This window comes from Miniopterus natalensis, chromosome 11 (genome assembly GCF_054644295.1).
Source record: "Miniopterus natalensis isolate mMinNat1 chromosome 11, mMinNat1.hap1, whole genome shotgun sequence".
Lineage (NCBI taxonomy): Eukaryota > Metazoa > Chordata > Mammalia > Chiroptera > Miniopteridae > Miniopterus > Miniopterus natalensis.
Genome location: NC_142091.1, coordinates 27,774,535 through 27,797,194, shown reverse-complemented (window position 1 = coordinate 27,797,194; position 22,660 = coordinate 27,774,535). Strand labels below are relative to the sequence as shown.

The window sequence follows — 22,660 nt, the reverse complement described above, 5'->3', positions numbered from 1 at the left end:
AAATTTAACACCAAATAACAAAACCTAAAAACTAGATGGATTTAGCTTCCATTTTAGCACCGAGGACAAAGATTATGATATAAGCAACAGATTCAAAACAAGTATGAGTGCTTGATCAAAGTAACTTATAATGAAACCAAAAAACCCATTAACATTCTAACAGTTACCTTCAAAGTACCTGGCTGTTACGTAGAGCACATACCCAAAGACCTCATAAATGAGCTTTTAAAAAGTTTATTGTGCGTGTATGCATGACAAGCATTTTCAGGCGGGAATGACTGATTTTTTTAAAAAAAAACAAAGGGTAGCAGAGCAATAATACAAAGTCACTTAATGTATCTGTAAGAACTCTTTAAGGTTCTCTTTACCCTTAGATGGCTGAAAAGTTATCTAAAGAAAACCAAACAAAAGAAGTTATACATAATAAAAATTAAAATCTGATATAAAATATAAACTTTAATAAAATAGATCATTACAGTCCTTTGCCATATATGGTTAGAACAGGAAGTTGTATCTTTGACCTATAAACATCTGTCCACGGTAGACTGATTTCAATTTATATTTTTAATGGTTTATAAATTCCTGGCTTAAATTATTACCAAAAGCCAGGGTAGGTCTCAAGAACTACCCTTTAACAGTGTTCCTCTAAAAACAGATGGTCAAAATTAATTTCCTACCTTCGTTAATAGACTAATTTTAGTTTTGTAAATGTTCTAGGTAAGATTTTAACATAAGGGGAAGATTAATATAGCACATAAAGAACTCTGTACTTTTGCAACACTTCTGTAAATCTAAACTTATCTAAAAATAAGGTTTAAAAGAAATAAAACCTCAACTTCTTAGGACCATACTTACTTTACACTAGCAAATGTGCTAGGCAAGAAAAGTTTCCCATCGTTAGTTCAGCTATAGAATTAGTTACCAAATATATAATAAACCCAGCTTTGACTGCTTTGCTATAGTAATTACCCTAAATGTGAGAAAGATAAAGCATATTTCTAGAGAAACAATTTAATAAAGTTGGCCATTTCTAAATTTTTTGACAGACTGAAAAAAGTAAAACATATTTTACCTAATTATAAATGTGTCTAGTGTCATTTAGGTTTTTATATGGGCAACAAATTCAGAGGTTCATGGAAATAACAGAAGTGTCACTAATGTAATCAGACTAAATACATAAGCTGTATCCAAAAGCAATAAAAAACTCAGTGCTTTGTAACTAACTCTTAGGTGTATAATCCACTTGCTTTAAATAATAGGTCAATCAAACAGAACATATTAAGATACTGTTTAGGGAAAATAGCCTCAAAGAAAACACAAAAAGAGTATATTAATCATTACCTCAAATCAAAATAAGTAGCAACTTTTCCTTAAACAATAAAGATCCACCCAATAAAGATTGTCCAAATGAACCCAGGTTCCTAAATTATAAAGTATAACTTAAAAAATTTTAAATACAATTCACTATAAACTTATATACTCTAGCTGGGTACAATTTTTACTGCCAAAAATTTCTTGCCATGGTATTTCATGAAAGCCTAGTCGACAGGTTTTTTGCAACAGAGCTAAACCATTTAATTACATAATTACATCTAATAGTTATTTGCTAAGGGTAGTAGAGTGACATATACTAACTCTTTAATTAAAATTGTACCTTTGCAAATTTTCCATTACAAAAATTCCACTCATCCCAAGGAAAAAAAACACTCAAGGGGCTTTGGAAATAATCATTTTAATCTATGTAAGCATAATTCATGCCCAAAAAATTCTCCAAGAGTTTTGGCCTTCATAATATTTTCCATTTTCTTCATAAGCTCTGAACTACCTCAAAAAGTAAGCTATCCTTTAATGTGTTTAATAAGCATAAACAATCTAATTCTGTGATACCTATTTAATAAAGTACAATATATAATCAGCACTGTATCACCTAGAATTGTCAAACTGTTCATGAAAGCTGAAAAAAAATATAAAACAATTATGCTATTTAACATGTAATACTTGTCATAAAGCAAAGCCTAAATATTTAGTTTTCTGAAACTCTAATGTATTCCCATAAGCCTTTTAATCTAGAATTTTATACAGTTTACCATCAGGAAAGCCAAATATATACTTAATTTTTCTTTATATGTAATTAAAAATTTAAGAGGATGTAGGCTATGATTCAGATACAATTTAGCCATAACACCATATCAAGACCTTATAAATAACCAGGAGATATTTAACATTATTGCTTAGTCTTATAAAATGAATTTTAACCAAATTCATACCTCTATAGTTTTAGAATTAGTCCTCCTACAGAAAGTAACCGTCCCGAGTGGAAAAAACATTGTGGAGCTTTATCTTTTAAGATTTTCAAGTATATAGAAACAGAAACTCAAGAAAAAACTAATTAAAAATTTAACATTCCACCTTGCTTTACTAATTATGGAATAATAGAGATGTGAACAAGTGTTACTTTATATTTCTCTGCTTAACATAATATTGTACTAAGAACTATTCTATGAGCTATTTTCTAGCTTCTTCAAGTATGGGACACAACTACAGTTCTATTAGTGAGAAGAAATGAATAATCAATTTTAGGTAACTCAAAAAAAAAAGGGAGGCACAAAAAGATAAACTGACTTTGGCTTTTAAGAACCTACAACCGTTGACCCTGAAACGCCAGATTCAACAACAACAACAACAGAAAAAAAGATTACAGCAGCAAGCCAACACTTCACCACACATTAAGAATTCTGAAATAGGTAATAAGTTTTTATTTCCTCTCAGTTCATTCTGTTTTATCTTCTTTTTGTTTTTCCTGGGTTTTGGTTGCAGGCAGTTCAAGGCTTGCCCACTGCATAGGTTCAGCTTTTCTCATGGTGATCTCAATCTTTGTTGCAGTCATAGTTACATAACTTCGCTTTACATCAATCACCTGCAACATATCCAAGAGAATTAAAGTAAATCTGGGTAGTTTAATTAGTCTTAGAGGAAAACACTGGTCTTACTTATGTTAATTATCAAAAACCCAAGACACTGATGCCATTTCTATACCTAGATTTCAACATTTTGGTTAGAATAACCAGAAGTCATATACCTATCTTCCATCAATTGTTAATGTATGCCTTTTATTATACAAATGGTATTTTAAATTATAAGAAAAAATTCTGCTGGATTCTTAATACTTACACCCCATAATTTCACATTTTGATGAAATTCCTTCTCTCCTTCAAATACAATGTGCACATTTAACTGAAAAGATAAAGGAAGTTGAGTAACTGATCAAATCCAAACGGAAGGTTTATGATATAAAACAATGATTATAAAAATAAGAAGATAGTGATAAAAATCATTTACGCTATTTTAACAAACTGCCAATATTGTATTTTTTATTTCAGAAAACCATTAACAGAAAAGAAAAATTAGCTTGAAGTTTTAGATTGAGAGAACTAAGTACCATATTATTTGATAAATTTTCTAAGCTACTATAGTATCTCCAGAATGCTTCACAAATAACTACTATGTAGAAATTTTCATTTAAAATAGTTTCTGTTAAAGTAATTTCAAACTATTTTTTCAAATGGGAATGTTGAAAAGATCTTACCTTAAAATCAGCTCAAATAAGAACAATATTACATCAATACAAAGAATAAATGCATAAAGACAATTTTTAGTCAGAGATATTTAGTGTACTTACCAATGTACTATTTGCTACTACTTGACTAAGTTCTGGAAGTGAATTTTTAGCATACACTGAAATGGTGACTTGACCCCCAGTTTGATGCCAGTCATGTCTACATGGAACAACTTTTTTCCCCTGCAATATAAGACAAACTTTATGAATTTACAAAGTGTTACAAAATCTCTGAAAAAGAAGAATTTGAACCATCTAAGTGAGAAAAAATTACCATGTGCAACTGAGCCCTTAACATTTGTAAGGGCAAACTTCTATAGTTGCCATCAAAAAGTATGAACAATAAACCTTATCGTGATACAAAAAATCTTTATAGTTTTATGATTTGAGAACATGCTTATTCCTTCTATTTGATTTTTTTTCTTTTAGGGCCATAGTATTAGTATACATTGAGAAAGGCAATTTGAAAACTCCTACAAAACTTTATCCAGTTTTAAAATTCTGCAATCTACCAAGTACAGTCATAAAAACATACTTTGAAGTGAGAAAGACATGTGCTTAGTGGTATAACCAGGCAACATCTCATGAACAGGAACCTTTATTTTCTATAAACTGGAATTTGGAAAAAAGTAATTGACCATTTACAACTATTTCTTATTGTTATTGAATAATTACTTTCGCATAATAATATGCAGAAAAAAGTGAGAATTTGTGAAAGTAATCTTTTGGTTAATTACTATTATGGACATAATTATCTACCAGTGGTACATTGCTGTATCAGCAACTATTTATAAGAGAGACAAATTGTGATTTGTTTTATAAATGAGGATAAATTAGTCACATAATGCAGGAACCTGTGAGGCACTATTGTTGTAAAAAACAGTATTTACATTTTGGTACAATTATACTAACTGAATTTAAATTACTTTTATCACTTACATGTTTTTGCCTTAGGCCACTGGTTTAGATGCTCAATACTTGATAAATGCATGCATTAAAAATAACAAAAATATTTCACCTGGGGTTATAGTCTGAAAACTTTTGCATATAATAGAAAACAACAGTTTAATTATTCAAACTACATCTTTCAAACTTTTGGACCTTGGAGAAAATACAGAAAGACTTCACTTTTTGCTAAAATATTCCTAGAAGTTTTGTGGTAGATGAATTATTATAATTTGAGGGATATACAGGGTGGGGGAAAAACAGGTTTACAGCTGTTCATATGGAAAATAACAATTATTAATAAATACAAAAATAAACTGTTTCACGTACTCACAACTGTAAACCTACTTTTGTCCCACCTGTATTTATAATCTCCAACCAAGTGTTATTAAAAAACAGAAAATGTGGAATACTCAAATGCAGAAGAAATGAATTCCTAAAGCAATCTGAAAATTTACAATTACTTTTTAAGTTAAAAGGCACATATACTGAAAAGGCTGACTGCCTTGGGTTTATTAGTGCCAATGCAGCACGTAAATCTAATTTAATACATTACAAACTACATTAATAATAGTTATAAACATTTATTTAGCAATAAATTGCTTGCGTTTTTACAACTTAATGGGACTTGGAGGGGAATTATTTGTGGAGCCTCAAGTCTTTTTAAAAAGCTGTCCAGGGAAGTAGAAACTGATGCTTTCTTTTTTCTGTTGATAATTTCCCTGTAGCAAGCAGAGACATTCAAAACAATTCCAACAACTCTGCAATCCTCCTTTTTGTACACCAGATGAAGTATTTGTGCATCTGTAAATGGCTGAATGAACGTTTAAGAGGCCAAAAGAGAATCAGAGGTCTAAATGATCAAATAACATAAAATGAGCAGAAAGTGATTTTTGTTAAACAAAAAGTGGGACCATGCCTGGCCTGGTGTGGCTCAGTGGTTGAGTGTTGGCCCATGGACCAGGTGGTCATGGTTTGATTCCTGGTCAGGGCACATGCCTGGGTTTTGGGCTCAATTCCCAATGAGGGGTGTGCAGCAGGCAGCCGATCGATGGTTCACTCTCATCACTGATGTTTCTCTCTCAGAAATAAATAAAAACATACTAAGAAAAGGGGGGGGGAGTGGGAACAGACCATGTAATTACAGAAAAACATGCTCTACTTTCTCCAGGCTTAAGTATTTCATAAACATCTATATACTGGCATCAATATACTGGCATCAATGATTTTATATATATACATACATATATATATTTTATTTTAAATATGTCTTTATCTATTTCAGAGAGAAGAAGGGAGAGAGAGAAACATCAATGATGAAAGAGTCATTGATTGGCTGCCTCCTGCATGCCCCCTGTTGAGGATTGACCCCGCAACCCGGGCATGTGCTCTGATCTGTGAATCAAACCTCGATCTCCTGGATCCTAAGTCAATGCTCCACTGCTGAACCATGCCAGTCAGGCACACTATAGCTATTTTGATCAAAGGGCATGCTCTGGGAGCTTGACTCAGATTAATTTTAGTTTTTAGGCCCATCAAAACTCTACTGCATGAAGGACCTTTTTTATTTTAATCTAAAGACAGCAAAATCTAAAATTTTAAAAAATGACTCAGATGAATACACCCTAAAGTGTTATCTTGAAAAGGTTACTTACAGCATCCTTAGCCGTCCACATGTGTTTCCCTGTGGTACAGCCCTCTTGGGCTAAGAAGGTATTAAAATCAGAAGTTTTTCTTCTACAACAGCTCCAGTATTTCATCCTTTAAATTATCATAGAAATATTTCAGAAATAAAATCTCACAACCAATTAAATCCAGAACTATCATAGTGAGAAGTGTGATTTAAAAAAAAATCAATCAATAAGTGTGCAACTTTAGTATCTTACAAGTGTCTAAGTTACCAAACAGTTAAAATTATCAAAAGACTAATAATTTTAAAACCAGAATGCCATTTATTACAGCAATTTTAGAGTTCCTAAAGATGCTTAAAACCACTACAAAATTATGAATCAGCTTTTCACTGATAGCTTATATTCCAGTACCTTCACGAAGCTATCAAAAAGTGATATGACCAAGGTTTTATATCCTCACTTTTTAATAACCTAGGAAAGTGAGAACATGCAAACAAACTAAAAAATAAGGTATGCACAACCTGTGAAGATCAATCCCAAAGTAGGTGAAACCCATTATTACATAGTTGAGAAAAATCTAACACTAGAAGATAAAAATTGCAGTAAAACTTTGGATTTGATTCCTGAAGAATAGTAGAAACAGAATGAAAGATTTTAAAACACTGTGTTTCTATAAACTACAGGGTAATATAGAAGAGAGGCTCTCAACTGAGGGCTGTAGGAAAGTATAACTTTTCTAACCTCTACCATAAAGTTTTAATTAGGCCCGGCCAGGAGTGGCTCAACGGTTGAGCCTCGACCTAGGATCCAGGAGATCACGGTTCAATTCCCAGTGAGGGCACATGCCCGGGTTGCGGGCTTGATCCCCAGTCAGGCGCGTGCGGGAGGCAGCTGATCAATGACTCTCTCATCATTGATGTTTCTCTCTCTCTCTCCCTTCCTCTCTCTGAAATCAATAAAGAAATAAAAAAAAAAATAAAAAGTTTTAATTAGTAAGTTACCCTTCATGGAATATAGGTACTCCAGAATGATATACACAGACTTCTTCTAGACTCTGTACACCCTGATATGTCTAAAAGAAAAAAAATAAGAAAAAATATTAGCTTCATATCTCAATGTTACATGTCAAACATATTTGTAGTACTGGTGACCTCTATGAGCTAAGAAAATGCTCAAGGAATAACATGACCTAGAAATAGTCATAAATTCACCCAGCCATTCCAATAAGAAATGATTCCTTTTTGAATATGCTTAAGTTTCAGTTCCCTATGAAAAAGGCAAATAGGAAAGTAGGCAAAAGGATGTATTAAGATGCTTTCAGACTTTTGGGTTTGGGGTCACATCCAAGCATATTCAGGTAATTAAATTTACAGAATATTAAAACCAAGAGATTAATCTCAATAGAAAAAAATAGTTACAGTATGATTTATGTGCAGAGTAAACTCTGTGTGGGCATTATGAATTGATATGGAAAATCTAGTAAGCAATTCTGGAAGTTCTAGAGTGATGATTTCTTATCCCTATGAAGGGTAAAATGAGCTGCAGACCTATATATATATCCAGGATTTGTCTGGAAGATCCGGGCCCCATTGCTGCTGTAGGTGAAGGCTCTACAGATGAATTCACAAAAAGTTATGTTAATAAAACATAAATGCAGCCAATAGTATATTTTCTCTCTACTTTGGTTTTTATTGCAACCACCTACAGAACAGAGAATAAAAGTTTGTGTATTTACATTTTTGTAAATCCAATGTATTGGGTGTATCTCCTAAAGATATACTGTAAGTACATGAAACTCAGTAAGTTAGATTCTGAATTTACCACTGTTGCCCCCAAACTTCCTCGTCTTCCCACTTTATTTGATGGCACCATATCTACTCAATCTTCCAAAGCAAAATCCTATATGTCCTCTTCGATTTCTCCTCTAACTCTACACATACGTAGTCTATCACAAAAATGTCAATTTGACTTGAAAATATCTGTTTAATTTGCTAACCTTGCTCATGATCACCAGCAGATTTTAGGCAATGAGACTATACTGACAGATTCTGATTCATGGCCTTGAAGTAAGTAGATCTCTTAAAAAGGACACAGGAAAACATTGGTCACAGAGGAAAAGATGGACAAATTGCATTTTACTAAAGGAGCCTTTGGTTATCAAAAGTCATTAAGATAGTGAAAATTTATAGTATCTGTTTCTAACAAAAAAACTTTTAGCTAAAAAAATATAAAGAATTCCAAAAGTCAATAAGAAAAAGCAAACTTAATAGAAAAACAGGTAAAAGATTTTTTGCCATTTCACAAAAATGGTACTTTTGGTATCAATATCCAAATGGCCAATAAAATTACAGAAAGGTATTCAATTTCATCATCTGGAAAGTTAAAAACACAATGGGAACACTACACACCCACCAGAATGGCTAAAATATAGAAAACTGTTATTACAAAGTGTTACCAAAGTGTAGAACAAAGGAAACCAGCCTAACACTGCCGATAGCACTGTAACTACAATGGTTTTGGAAAACTACGTGCAAGTATCTGTTAAATCCGAACATATACACTCTATAGTCCAGCAATTCCATTTCTAGTCATATCTCTAATAGAAATGTTTACATTTGTTTCAAAAGTCATGCACAAAAAGTTCATGGTAGCAACAATTCAAAAAATTTAAAGGGCAGTAGAAAGGAAAAATTGGCACAAACAACGGCATACTTTAAAGCAATGGAAATGAATAAACTGCAGCTACACGCAACAAAGATAACTAACATTTTATTAGGCAAATCAGACAGACACAAGGGTACCTGTTCTATAATTCCATTTACATTAAGTTCAAAAATTAGCAAAACTAATCCATGTTGATAGACAAATGTGGTTAGCTTTGAGAGAGGGAATAATAATAGGAGGCATAAGAAGGGCTCTGCTTTGTGAAAATCCCTTGAGCTATACACATTTGCATGTTTTTAAATGTTATATTTCAGTGAAAAAAATTTAAAAATTTTCTTTAATGGCCTCCATAACCTGAAGTCTAACTTTTGAGCATTATGAGTCTTTCAGGAAATGTCACCATCTTACCTCTTTTAATTTCAACTTCACACCAGCAAATTCTGTACCATTATTATTAACTATTTATTGTTTTCTGCATACTATTTCTACCACCTCTGCTTGGGATATCCATTTCCTTTTTGTCCATTTACAGGACTATCATTTGTTTTTCAAAATTCACCCAGAATACCTTCTTTCTGTGGATCTTTCTCTACTACCCTACCACTTGCACTGTCTCCCTTCCCCCAAGAATTAATCATTCTCTTTTATCTACTACTTCTACCTTTGTGAATACATTTTTATTTCCATTCCTAAATAAGGAAGGTGACCTCAAACTTAACATGAGGGTAAACTACAAACCTGCTCTCCCCAACCCTTCTTTCTTGGTCAATGTGTCACCACCTAGATGCCAGTGACAAAACCCCTTCCTTCACTTCCAGTTCATTAGCAAGTCCTGACAATATTTCAAAATACCATTCATTCTACATGCATTTGCCATGTGCCAGGCACTGCTCTAAGCATTCAAAATACAGCACAGAACAAAGCAAATAAAATCACTTCCTTGTAAACCTTATATAAGGAAAGGGACAGTTAGATGAAACAGAGTATTAGGAAAATAAGTAGTATGGTTGAAGGTATTAAGTGCTATGGAGAAAAAAGTAGAGAGTGGAAGTGTTGGAAGATAAGCAATTTCACAGAGGAGGTAGAAGCCTCACTGAGATGTCTGATTAATCCCATATTTAACCACTTGTCGAAAACATACCCTCCAACCCCACTGCTTGGTCTTCCACAACAGCATCCTAACTGGTTTTCCTTTTTCAAATTCCACTCCCATCCCATTTTATTTGCCACTTTGCAGTCAAAGATAGAATTTTAAAACCCCTCCTTAAAACAGATAATCGCTTCCCATTATACTTAAATAAAGCCCAAACGCCTCACTGCGGTTTGTAAGGACCTCCATGTTGCCTACCTCTCTCTTCCACTACCTACACACCCATCCAAGCCCCGCTGATCTTTCTCATAATTCTTTGAATAGACAAGCTCTAAAGCCTCTACACATACTACTTCCAAGTCTACTCCAAGGTTTACTTACCTCATCCACTACATTACTCAGATTTTTGATTTAGTGTCACCACTTCACAAAAGACTTCTCTCAAATTCAGATTTAAATAGCTTCACTCTATTTCCTTGTTGTCATAACTATCTGAATTCATTTTAATTACCTATTTGTTGATTTCTTCCCTACACTAGAATATCAGCTTTACAAGGAAAGAAATTTCTGCTTTATTTAATACTATGTCCCTAGCCCCGAAAACAATGTCTGGCACATAGTAAGTTCTCAGTGAATGCTGACTAAATTAGAATCATTTAATCCCATGATTCTATCATATACGATGCTCCTCAGAGACAGTCTCTTATCCATGTTCATAAGCCATAGCTCAGTGTAGTGCCCAACATATAATAGGCACACAAATGTCTGTTGAATTGATTCACTAAATTGCCCTTTTTTCAAAATTAATATTTTACTTCCATGACTCAACACAAAATTTACAACATATACCTTTGAACACCCTCCATTTTTACATGAGGTCCCAATCTTAATTTCATCACTGTCTTCTTCTGAAATAAAAAAAATCAAATGAGAAACATTAAAATAGAACACTTTAGTGACATTCTTCAAAAATAACCTTTTCCATAAAACAAGTATTTAAAAACAAAAATCTAAATACAAAAAACACTAACATATTAAAATTAAAACCATTTTAAGTAACTAAGTTTTCTCTGTGACCTTTCAAGTAATGTATTTAGGAAGCTAATAAGCCAACTACTGTGACTAGGTTTTACCTATATTCCTAAGATGATATATGACACATTTCTATTCTATAGTATCATATCCAAATATCTTAAACTTGTGAAAGAGAAATCATGAAAGGGTATTTTCCCCTCATGGTATTAGGTATAGGTCAGAGAATACCAACCCCCTATATTTTATCTCTTGCATAATGAAACATTTACAATCATCAAAGAAATTTAACTCATTGTTAAAATAATAGCAGTGAACTGAAAAAAAAAAAAATTTAATTAACAGACTCTCATTCTGAAAAAAACCACATACCCATTCTGTGGTTTAATTGGTGTTTAAGAAACAAATAAATTTTTACTACAATGTGCTTTTTCATATTTATATTCAGTAAATTATACAGCTCTTATCTCTTTTAGATAACTGGTTAATTGTACAAAAAAATTACAACATACAAAACAAAATCTTACCTTTGCTTTTTTCATTCCCCGATGATAGTTTAAGTTTATCAAGTGCTTGTTTTAGGGAGGCGGATACTTTTAATTCCAAATTTGTCATTGGTTCATCTGGGCTGGAGAATTTTGAAACTTTATTACCATCATTGATGTTCCAAAATATTTTTGTACTAAAAATAAATATACTTAACAGCCTATTTATGGAAGAAGCCAAATAACTTGTGAATGAAGTTTTTCCCATTATAATTTTTTAAAATTCATTTTTAGAAAGAGGGAGGGAGGGAGAGAAACATTAATGTGAGAAACATGAATTGGTTGCCTCCTGCACATGCCCTGACTGGGGAATCGAACTGCAACCTGGGTATGTACCTGGACCGGGAATTTAACCAGCCACTTTTTGGTGTAGAAGATGATGCTCCGACTGAGACACACCGGCCAGGGCACGTTTTTTCCATCAAAAGGTACTTTATAATTAACTGCTATAATGTATTAAAATGCCTAAGTTGTAACAGAAAAGGTTTTGATATTAAAATACTAAGTCTAAAATAATCATGCTATTGCCAACAGATTAAACTATTAATCAGTAGGCTAATGGGAAGGAAACAAAGACTAGCAATAGCAGTTTGTCAAGATGAGTATCTTCAAGGAAGGCACCATGATGTACTTTTACATTCCTTGCTTGAGCAAAATGCCGAGCATATAGTAAACAACCAAAAAATATGTATTAAGTGAACCCATATTCCTACTGGTGGAGATAATTCACTTTGTGTGGACACTGATATAGGCATCTATAAATTCAGATACAATTGTATCACAAGGCAATTTCAGTATAGTTAAAAAACAGTAAAAGCATCTCCTAACATTTCATAATGGTTAAGTGTTGTATGTACAATCTGTTTAAGGCCATTCAAATAAGTATTAAGAATATTAATAAATACAGCAATGAAAATAGAAATCCTAGGTCATGTATTCTACATCCTTAATTAAATAAACCTGTGATGTTGGAGGCCATTAACAAAGCACATAAAAACCCATACTCTCATAATCTCTATAATACCACCAAGTAAATTTAGGATAAAATATTTAATTTCTCTCACTTCCCCTTAAGTAAAATTATTAGTTCATTATTTAAAGAAAATAGTAACACATATTGCCAATTATAGTATTACAACTACACTGTAATACTTCAGCCAGCAGGGCATTCATAATCTCTCACGATTATGAATAAGATGAAGATGGAATAAAATCATTCTAAATAGTTGGTTTAAATAAACATCAAGAAGTCTCTTAGGGTTATCTTGGAATGGTATTATTTAATATGCTATGAAGTTATTTAAGTTAAGATCAATAAAGGAAAAGTTGGGAAACCCTAAGTCCACAGTGTGAATAAAATATCAACAGGAGTCATATTTTAGGCCAAACCCCTATCTGTTTTTTGACACCTATTAATTTTGGTTCTAAAACAATTCAACACAAGTGCAGCATGAAGAAGACCTGGTGTTAACAGTGGTACCCAATATGCGTGTGTAGGAATGTAAAATTTAAAAATAAAGTCTAGATGAGTATGAAGAATCTGTATAATTCTGCAAAATGAGCAAAAAGTATTTTAAAAATACTTTAATGGATATGCCATGTAAATCAAATCCATTAAAAAACTTGTCAGTAATAATGAAATTAATAGTTTCAGGAATCTAAAGATAAAAGATGAGTCACTAGGCTTGTTCTAAGTGGTAAAATATAGACAAATAAAAAAATTTGGCTCAATACGAGGGAAAAATCATACACTGACTTAGTAACAATACAGTGGACCACTATGAAACAAAAGGAAATTCTTCTTTACTAGATTTGAAAGGGAACTAAATTATTCTTCTGTCAAGAATGTCCTAAAAGTTATACAAGAAACAGTAGAAAAAAGGAAAGGAAGACTTCTAAGTTCTTTTTCAACTTTAACTGATTCCTGGAAAAGGACAATTCCTTTACAGACTTTCACTACACCACAGGGAGAAAGACACAAGCCAAGGTACAGGATGAATGTGTGGCTACCCTAATTATGATGGTGCAATGAACACGCATGGAATGAAACTTGCTGTGTACATACATGGCCTCAAGTTGAGGGGGAATAAAAATGAAAGACAGATCTAAAGGAAAACCAAATGGTAAAAAAATTGGTGACCTGAACAACTGTTACAAAAGGAATTATACAAAATCATAAAAGAAAATACCAGGAACAAATGCTATTATTCAAGTATGACAAGAGCATGCAACTGAAAAAGTGTACCTTGGCCTCTTTATTGCTTCTACTGGTTTAGGGGCTTGAATGATGTGCTCCTGAAATTTGGGCTTCAATTCAGATAGTTCCTTCTTCTCAGTAGTCTTGACTTCAGGTTTAACGGGCTCAGGTGGCTTTTCACTATTATGTTTACCTTTTGTACAACCCTGTTAGTGAAAGGTATTCATTAAGAGTTATCCGCTCATGTATTTCATATGCCATGACAGAAATACTATTTTAATTCTTTATTAATAAATACTACTGTGGTTCCTTCACTTTTATCAGACTTATTTTAAGAAACTAAAAATATTATTCCAAATTTGCTATATTTGTAAATGAGTTATTAATCTGAATAATGCATTTTTTTTAAAGCCTCTGAATAACACTTCATAAATATCTACTTAACTCTATTAAACATACAGCACAAACTTCTTGTTTATAGGAAACAAATTCTGGGGATCTCACAAAGAGAACTCTACAAATTATTTATAAAAGATAGCCTTAGTTTGACCCCCAGTTCTGCTACTAACTAGCTATATGACCTTGAACAAGTTCGTTAATCTTTCTAACTTCATTTTTTCATTAGTAAATGGAGATAATGGCACTTAAGATATTTTTGAGAGGGTTAAATAATAGAATACTTGGCACTTCTGGCAGGTGGCAAACATTCAATAAATGCTAGCTACCTTTTCCATATTCCACTGAGTCATACATACTAATTTTAACATCTCTGAAATCAAAGATTAACGACATGTCATTTAATTAACAGCTTTAGTTTTCTTTCTTAAAAGTATACAAAATAATGGTACATTTTGATGATATCTTAGATTTAATAAAAATGTATTGTTCCTAGCTGAAAATGCATTAAATTATTGCTTCCTGCCTTCCATCCTCTTGATATTCTTTTAGGACTACGAACTTCTCGCATAAACCAAAACTCACAACTTGAAATTTTAATCTCTAACACAGATAGATATATTCCTATTTTAAAGGCTGTAGGAGAGAGGTGAGCTCCATTTGAAAAGTACAATCTGCAAGTTAACAGTGACCAGTCTGAAATTGAACTCCTTAAATCTGGAGCCTCCCAGAATATGTACTCTTCAGTAGACAATCTAGAAAGAAAATGAATACTTACTACAATGCTTAAAAAATCAGAAAAATCAGTTGTTCTTCTCTTACAGCAAGACCAACCCTATGAAACATAAGAGAGAAAAAACTCAAAACTGTATCTGCATGAGAACTACAACCCAGTAAAATACTCTATTTGTACTTATCTTCTCAAATCTGGAAGCGACTTGCATATATATGCATTTCACAGTTTTGAAGTGCTGTAAATGACTTATCTAACCAAGTGAAATGATTCTGTCTTTTAGAAAAACTGTTACAATTGATGATGTGTTGTGATCTATCATGAAACGAAATACCTTAAAAAAGGGAAACAGAAATTGCTTCTGTTTTTAAAAATAGTACTTAATTTTTAGAAGAAAACCATTTTATAATTTCTAAATATATATTTTAAAGGATCTGGGGAGTAAGTGAAGTGCTTTACTTTAAAAATCTGGTAAGAGATAATAATTACAATAATATAGTTCCTAAATATTGTAGCTATTCCTTAACAATAAGAGTTCTACCTATTTTCAGCATAACATAAACTAAGGTAGCAGCCTAAGCTCCATTAGATCTTTGAAGGTTAAATGATCTTTTCAGTCAGAAGCATAAAAATATAAAATTGTTATGCACTGTGTAATTTCTGAACAAAATATCAACTGGCTTATCAAAAAATGGCTTTAAGTTTAATTCCAGCGTAGCACAGAAAATAAGGAAATAAAAAGGCAGCACTCTCAAGACTTTAGAGGCCTGAAATACAGACTAAGGGCCAGCTTTGCACATACCTATCTGGGTGTCGTTGTTTTTCCCAATATACTGCTTGAAGAATTTGGTAGTGATTATTTTCACAATATGCACTTAGAGGTTTTTCTTTTTTTTAAAGAAAAATACAAAATTTCCATTATTTTGAAATTTAATATTCTTTTACTCTAAACTGAGATGTAGATGAAAAGTTACTACAACCTTAGAGGGTTTATTTAGCATTAATAACATAGTCATCAGAGAAGTTATTCCATGCAAGAAAACGCTTTATTGTCTTAATTATATATGAAGAATATTATCAGGTAATCTGGGGATACTGGGATACATACATGATATAGACTAGTTGTTCCCAAATGCCAATCTAGGATCCATGGCAGTCCTCAGTGAAATGAGAAAAAAGGAAGGATAAATTTAAGTATGTGAGTATAAGGTGGTTGTTGTTTCTTAAAAAGGGGTGACCTTTTCTCTAAATATGCCTCTTCTAATCTGAATATTAACATGTTCTTTTTTTTGTTAATGCAATGTTTAAATTCTTACTTGGTCAAATAGAAAACTGGCAACGGTAGACACAATACTGATTTACGTATTTTGTCTAAAATCTACGAAGCTGTGAAATCCAGTAGTCTTGGAAAGTCTAGGTCTTCAAGAAATGTTTATAGAGACAATAATAAATGGTAGGACTGGAGAAGAAATAAAAATACTTCAAGGTAAAATAATTAAGATTACTTAATCAGAATAATTAACAGTTGTGTAGTAAAAAAAGAGGGATGGACTGAATGACTGGAAAGTTAGCAATATCATTACTAGCAGCAGCAAAGTTGAGAGGCAGGCTATTTTTGGAATAAGAGTCCACTGGTTTTCGGCTGCCAATTACACACATAAATGGAAATATGCCATTTAAGGATAGGAAAGAATTAACAAAATGAGAGAAAATAAGAAGTCGAAGACTGAGAAGCCAATTATGACTATCCTTAAGAAATTAATTGGAAGAAAACATCATAGGAAAAGAAAAAAAGAAAAACATACAATAAGAAAATAAACATAGAATAAATAATAGTCCAGGAAAGTTAAAACTCCCCAAACCCTGGGAAAAAAAAAAATCCTGCAGAATCACAGTTTCCATCCTTGTAAATTTATAAAAAGGCTAAAAAAGATATGAAGAGGAGTCAGGTCTCAACTTGCCCTATTGAATGTTTGTTCCTTTTTCCTCACTTAGAACTAACCAGAATAACAAACTTGATATTTGCTTGTACATCTTTGTTTAGAGTTGGCTATTTAACAGATAAATGTCAAAAAGATCCAACTACCCTCTGAAAGGTATTTAATTAGAAATTCAAAGGGGATCAACAATCTTTAACCATTCAATAAGACTGTTAATGTTCCCAAGAACAAGTATCAAAACCTAAAACCATGGCAGCCATGCTGAAACATTTTCTTTTTAAGATAGACAATGGAAAATGTACTATATTATCATAAAATTTAAAAGGTCAATAAACCCATGAAAAATCTGGACAAAAAACATTCTATCATTTCACTACTTCTCCAGATCAAAGTACAGGTGGGAAACAGGTGGCATCTCTTTTCTGTTTACTCTAAACTTACATGTCTGCCCTGGGACTGGCACCATTAAGTGTTTATAACAATCTTTCTTAAAATTCAGAGCAGCTCTTATTAGACAGGAGCTGTCTGACAGATTTGAAATTAGGATTCAAGAAAACTGCTTTCATTTCCCTTAAAAATTAGGACAGTGAAGAAATGAGGGGTATAGAAAGTGAGAATTGGGATAGAAAAATTTGTCCAATTTTATAACTGGAAAAGACCTGTCTCTGCATTTAGTGTAGTACTTGCTTAAATCACCCCAAAACGGTCATTAAGAAAGCAGAGTCACAAAAGATGAGAAAATAAAGATTCAGTAATACAGCTCTAAATTTACTATCCAAATACAAAGATGCTGAAACATATCAAGTTCCTACCTTTAATGCATCATGAAAGACTGGGACACCTGGGTGGTATGTGCAAGCATCTGGTCAAAAACAGGAAAAAAAATCACTTAAGAAATAACATTATTTCATTCAGGTGTTAACATTTAATCTTCTTTCCAAATGCAGAAAATACTTTTCCTTAAAAAAAAAAAATCACTAATACTCGAATGTGATGTATATAACATTGTATGAAAGTAGCAATAGTTAAAGTTCTAATTCAAGAGTATTGATAGCTATAGATAAAAATAATATAAAAAAGCTCAAGTATAACAAATTATATTCTGTATTCCTCTAATCTTTGTAGTAAAATCTGTTTAGTACCAAAACTTTAATCTCTAAAATTTTGACTGTCATCTTTCAATTCTGATTTTACAAAAATACGATCAAACTTAAGTGTTCTTATGTGTATTGGTCCATAAGATTACCCAAGAGATTCCCTAAATAGATATTTTAGAAGAACAGGTTCAAAAGTTTAAAAACTGACATAATATCTAATCGCTAATTTAACTTTTGTAGACAGGTGTCAATTCCTAGATATGAAACTCATTAAAAAGAAGCTGAAGTTCTACACTCTATTTTCACTATTATTAAAACGTCAGATAATAGAAACACTTATTCCCTGGCTGAGGGAACCATGAGCTTAGAAAAGGCAGGTCAGTTTCACACCTGTGTAATTGTCTTATAAGGCTGCTTTGCTCAATCTTCATGCCTGCTTAGATTTCAAATGTTACAGCCTCTGATTCCTGGTGTTGCCTTAAAATGACTAAATACTGGTACTTAAGGAAATCTCCCTATCCTTGCGTTAACAGCCAATATGGTTTCCTAACTTAGTAACCAGGTGTTACCTAGATACTATGCTAGCAAACAGAACAAGAAAGTTTGAAGTATTTTCATGGCACAGTAAATAAACCCATGGATTAGAAAGAAGCTATTAAGGGCAGTTGTGGAATTAAGAACTAAAAAAGGTTCAAAGTAGAAATGAATATGCTGAGGGATATGAAATTGAGAGGGGAATCAAAGTAGTGAACAGAGAGAGTATTTTTAAATACCAAATTTATAAAGAGTCGGGCATAAAATGTATAACGTATGACACAGTAAGAGGCATAATCATAATAAAGTTTTGGCAAAATGGCAGCAGCAACAAGTCAGGTCTTAACCATACAACTAGCTTTCAAAAGGAAGTAACAAATAGACAGACAATCTATTCTCCAGCCTTTCTGTATCAAGTTTATTAATTTTTCTCAAAGTAATATTTTATGGATAAGAAGCTACCACATGGTAGTGGTTAAGAGCCAAGGGGCTTTTAACACTGGCTCAAATTCTGGCTCTGCCTCTTGGTAGCTGTTTCAATTTCCTCATATATGTAGATTAAATAAAACACTGTTTGTGAAGTGGTGCTTTTTCCAGGGTAACTGTTTAACACGAAAGTTACCAATCAGGTTTCCTTTAAACACTCATTTAGCTGTGTTTCAAACTGAAATGTCTATCAGCCTAGAAAGAGGCCTGTTATTTAGTCAATACATGTCAAACCTCTCCCATTATACAGAACTTGCTCGTAACCAAGTCCACAGTTTGCCCTTTGCTCTTGTATTCTACTCTGTATCTCTGTTTTCTTAACTTTCCATTCTATCAATCAATCTACTTGAGTATTTATTCTAAGTCTTTAAAATAATTTCCATTTTGCTAAAGCAAATAAACTTTTGGCAACCTTACAGCTGAACTTGGTACTGATGATCACCCAATTCTTGAGACTGTCTACTCCTCTGGCTTTCCTGTGTCCACCCTCAATCTCTTTCCTGGCTACTATGCCATTTGACTTCCAAAAAAATGGCTGTATCTCCTCTTAATTTTAGGCTGATATATAACACCCTATAAATAAACATACTGTCTGGTATAAAAAAGCATCAGCCTTCTCCCTTTATTTAATATTAAAGTAGAATATGTGCAGATACTAAGGCCGTTTATTATTAGTATTATTATTGTTAACCCTCACCCAAGGTATTTTTCCCATTGATTTTTAGAGATAGTGGGACGGAGGGAGGAAGAGAGAAACATCCATTTGAGAGAGACTCATCAATGGGTTGCCTCCCGAATGTGTCCCAACCAGGGTCCAGGATCAAATTTACAACCCAGGTTATGTACACTTGACAGAGAATTGAAACCAAGACCCTTCGGAGTGCCAGCTGATGCTCCAACCACTGAACCACACCGGCCAAGGCAGTTCATTTTTCATAGGCTACCAATAGCAGAGGGCTTCAAAACTCCTCACTCCTCGATTATGTCATCCACTGAAATCTCACCATTTTCCCCTTGAATAACTTCATATTAATATCATAAAAATGTCCATCCACAACAATCACTCGAGTACTGTACAAAGACTGGATTTATCTTTTCCTTACAATCCTGCCAATTGTCTTATTTTAAATGATGTCACCAATTCACTTGTGCACCAAGATAACTACTTCAGACATCGCAGAGGTGAAAACGATTTTAAAAGGCATATAATTTAATCACAGTGTGGAACCATGTTGAGACCACGCTGAACTCAACTTCCCAGAACAGTGCCTACTTCACAACGTTGTTGTGAAGACTCAAATGAGATAAAGTAATAACGTCCATGTCTGGCACATAAAAAACATACAGTAAGTACTAACTGAATTGAGAAGGTGTCGCTTCTGGCAATATTCAGAGAACCAACTCACTTCTTTCTCCCATTTGCCAATCAAAATTCAAGTTCACTGACCATTTTCTATTTTTTGGCTGGTCACTAACCTTCACTTTACATCCTTAACTCTGCACCTCGGTGCTGCAGAGATAACTCAACCCCTTTATCCACAAGGTGGCTTGTTGTTTATGTATTTTATTTTGTTAATCCTCACCGGGGGATATTTTTCCCATTGATTTTTAGAGTGGAAGGAGGGAGGGAGGGAGGGAGAAGAGAGAGAAACACCGCTGTGAGACACTTGGCTTGGCTGCCCCCGCAGCTCCCTGGACGGGGCGGGCATCGAGCCCGCCACCGGGGGACGTGCCCTTGACCGGGCCTCGAACCCGCGACCCCTCGGCGCGCGGGCCGAGGCTGCAGCCGCCGCGGCACCCGGGCCGGGCGAGGCGGCGCGTTACTCACACGGGGAGGCCACGGCTGGGCCCTCGCCGGCGGGCGGGCCGCGGCTCCGCGGCGTCAAGCCAGGGCAGTCTCCCCAGGCGAGCGCGGCCTCTCACAAAGTCAGTTCCTAACAGGTTCTACCCAGCGCGCCGACAGGCGGCTTCGGACAGCCTTCTACAGGAGCGCGGCCAGGCCCAACTCACCTGCCCGCCGCCACATCCTCCGGTCTCTGCGACCGTCTGTCTGTCTCCCTCTCCCTGCGAACCAGCCGCCCACCGAGGCCGGGCGCACCGGCCCCAGGCGGCGGCGGGGCGGGGGCAGGTGCCCCCAATCACGGCCCCTCCGGGGGAGCGGGGCAGGTGCCCCCAATCCCGGCCCCTCGGGGGGAGTGGGGCAGGTGCCCCCAATCCCGGCACCTCCGAGGGAGCGGGGCAGGTGCCCCCAATCACGGCCCCTCCGGGGGAGCGGGGGCAAGTGCCCCCAATCCCAGCCCCTCCGGGGGAGCGGGGCAGGTGCCCCCAATCACGGCCCCTCCGGGGAAGCGGGGCAGGTGCCCCCAATCACGGCCCCTCCGAGGGGGCGGGGGCAGGTGCCCCCAATCACGGCCCCTCCGAGGGAGCGGGGCAGGTGCCCCCAATCCCGGCCCCTCGGGGGGAGTGGGGCAGGTGCCCCCAATCCCGGCACCTCCGAGGGAGCGGGGCAGGTGCCCCCAATCACGGCCCCTCCGAGGGGGCGGGGGCAGGTGCCCCCAATCACGGCCCCTCCGAGGGAGCGGGGCAGGTGCCCCCAATCCCGGGCCCTCCGAGGGAGCGGGGGCAGGTGTCCCCAATCCCGGGCCCTCCGAGGGAGCGGGGCAGGTGCCCTCATACACGGGCCCTCCGGGGGAGCGGGGCAGGTGCCCCCAATCACGGCACCTCCGAGGGAGCGGGGCAGGTGCCCCCAATCCCGGCACCTCCGGGGGAGCGGGGCAGGTGCCCCCAATCACGGCCCCTCCGGGGGAGCGGGGCAGGTGCCCCCAATGCCGGCCCCTCGGGGGGAGCGGGGCAGGTGCCCCCAATCCCGGCCCCTCCGGGGGAGCGGGGCAGGTGCCCCCAATCCCGGGCCCTCCGGGGGAGCGGCCGGCCGCGAACACGTGCGGCCGCGGGGGACGCCGCCCCGGGGTTCGGGCGGCGGGGAGGCGGCAGACGCCGTTGCCGGGGCGCCGCGGAGGGCCCCGCGCCCACGGGGGGCGCTGGCAGGGGCGCCGGCAGGGACGTGAGCCGGGACGGCGCGGGGACGACCCCCGGACGCAGAGGGCCCCGGGCGGCGCCGGGGTGCGGGCGGAGGGCAGGGGAGGGCAGCCTGGCGGCGCCTCTTACCGTCGGAGTTGCTCTCGGGGTCGAAGCGCTGGCCGCAGCCCCGGTTGTAGCACAGCAGCGCCATCTTTCCCCAGCGACGCGACTCAGGCCCGCACGCCCGGACCGCAGGCCGCGCGAGCGCAGCAGCCCCTCGCCACCGGTCTGGCTGCGGGCGGCAGCCGGCTTCCGGAAACGGCCGCTTTTGCGTCAGAAACCTTCGCGAACGTTCCGGTCGCGCAGGCGCAGAGGAGGTGGGAGGGGCTGGGGAGGAGCCGGGGGGCGGGGCTCCAGCGGGGCCGCGGCGGGTCGCGCCCGGGTCTTCGCGGCCGGGGGCGGGGCCCTTTGGTCGCTTCTAGGGCAACCTAGAGGGCGGAGAGCGGGGGCTTCCGACGTCGCTCTGGTCGTGGGTGACTCGCGCGCATCCTGCCCTCTTAGTCTCGAGACTGATTTCGCAAGGTCGTCGGTGTTCTGCCCCTCGGTGCTCGAGCGTCTGCAGACCGCGCAGGTCCCCGGCGTCGTGCGACTGGAGGTGGCTGCAGAGCGACGCGGGAGTGGCGGGCGCTCCTCCCGAGGGTGCCCCGCCTGCCTTCTGAAGCACTGCCCAGATGCG

The 22,660-nt window shown here is 37.0% G+C and overlaps 1 protein-coding gene across 1 annotated transcript; it reads right to left on the bottom strand.

Annotated features, from left to right (window-relative positions):
* Nucleotides 1–218: 218 nt before the first annotated feature.
* CHORDC1 (cysteine and histidine rich domain containing 1) lies at nucleotides 219–22,195 on the bottom strand. The gene is made up of 11 exons (XM_087821613.1): nucleotides 22,072–22,195; nucleotides 17,602–17,651; nucleotides 14,895–14,951; nucleotides 13,769–13,926; nucleotides 11,506–11,606; nucleotides 10,796–10,854; nucleotides 7,194–7,264; nucleotides 6,217–6,322; nucleotides 3,680–3,799; nucleotides 3,172–3,234; nucleotides 219–2,917 (listed from the first exon to the last, which is right to left on the bottom strand). The coding sequence occupies exons 1-11, from the start codon at nucleotides 22,133–22,135 to the stop codon at nucleotides 2,771–2,773; spliced, it is 996 nt and encodes a 331-aa protein (XP_087677739.1). The 5' UTR covers nucleotides 22,136–22,195; the 3' UTR covers nucleotides 219–2,770.
* Nucleotides 22,196–22,660: the final 465 nt, after the last annotated feature.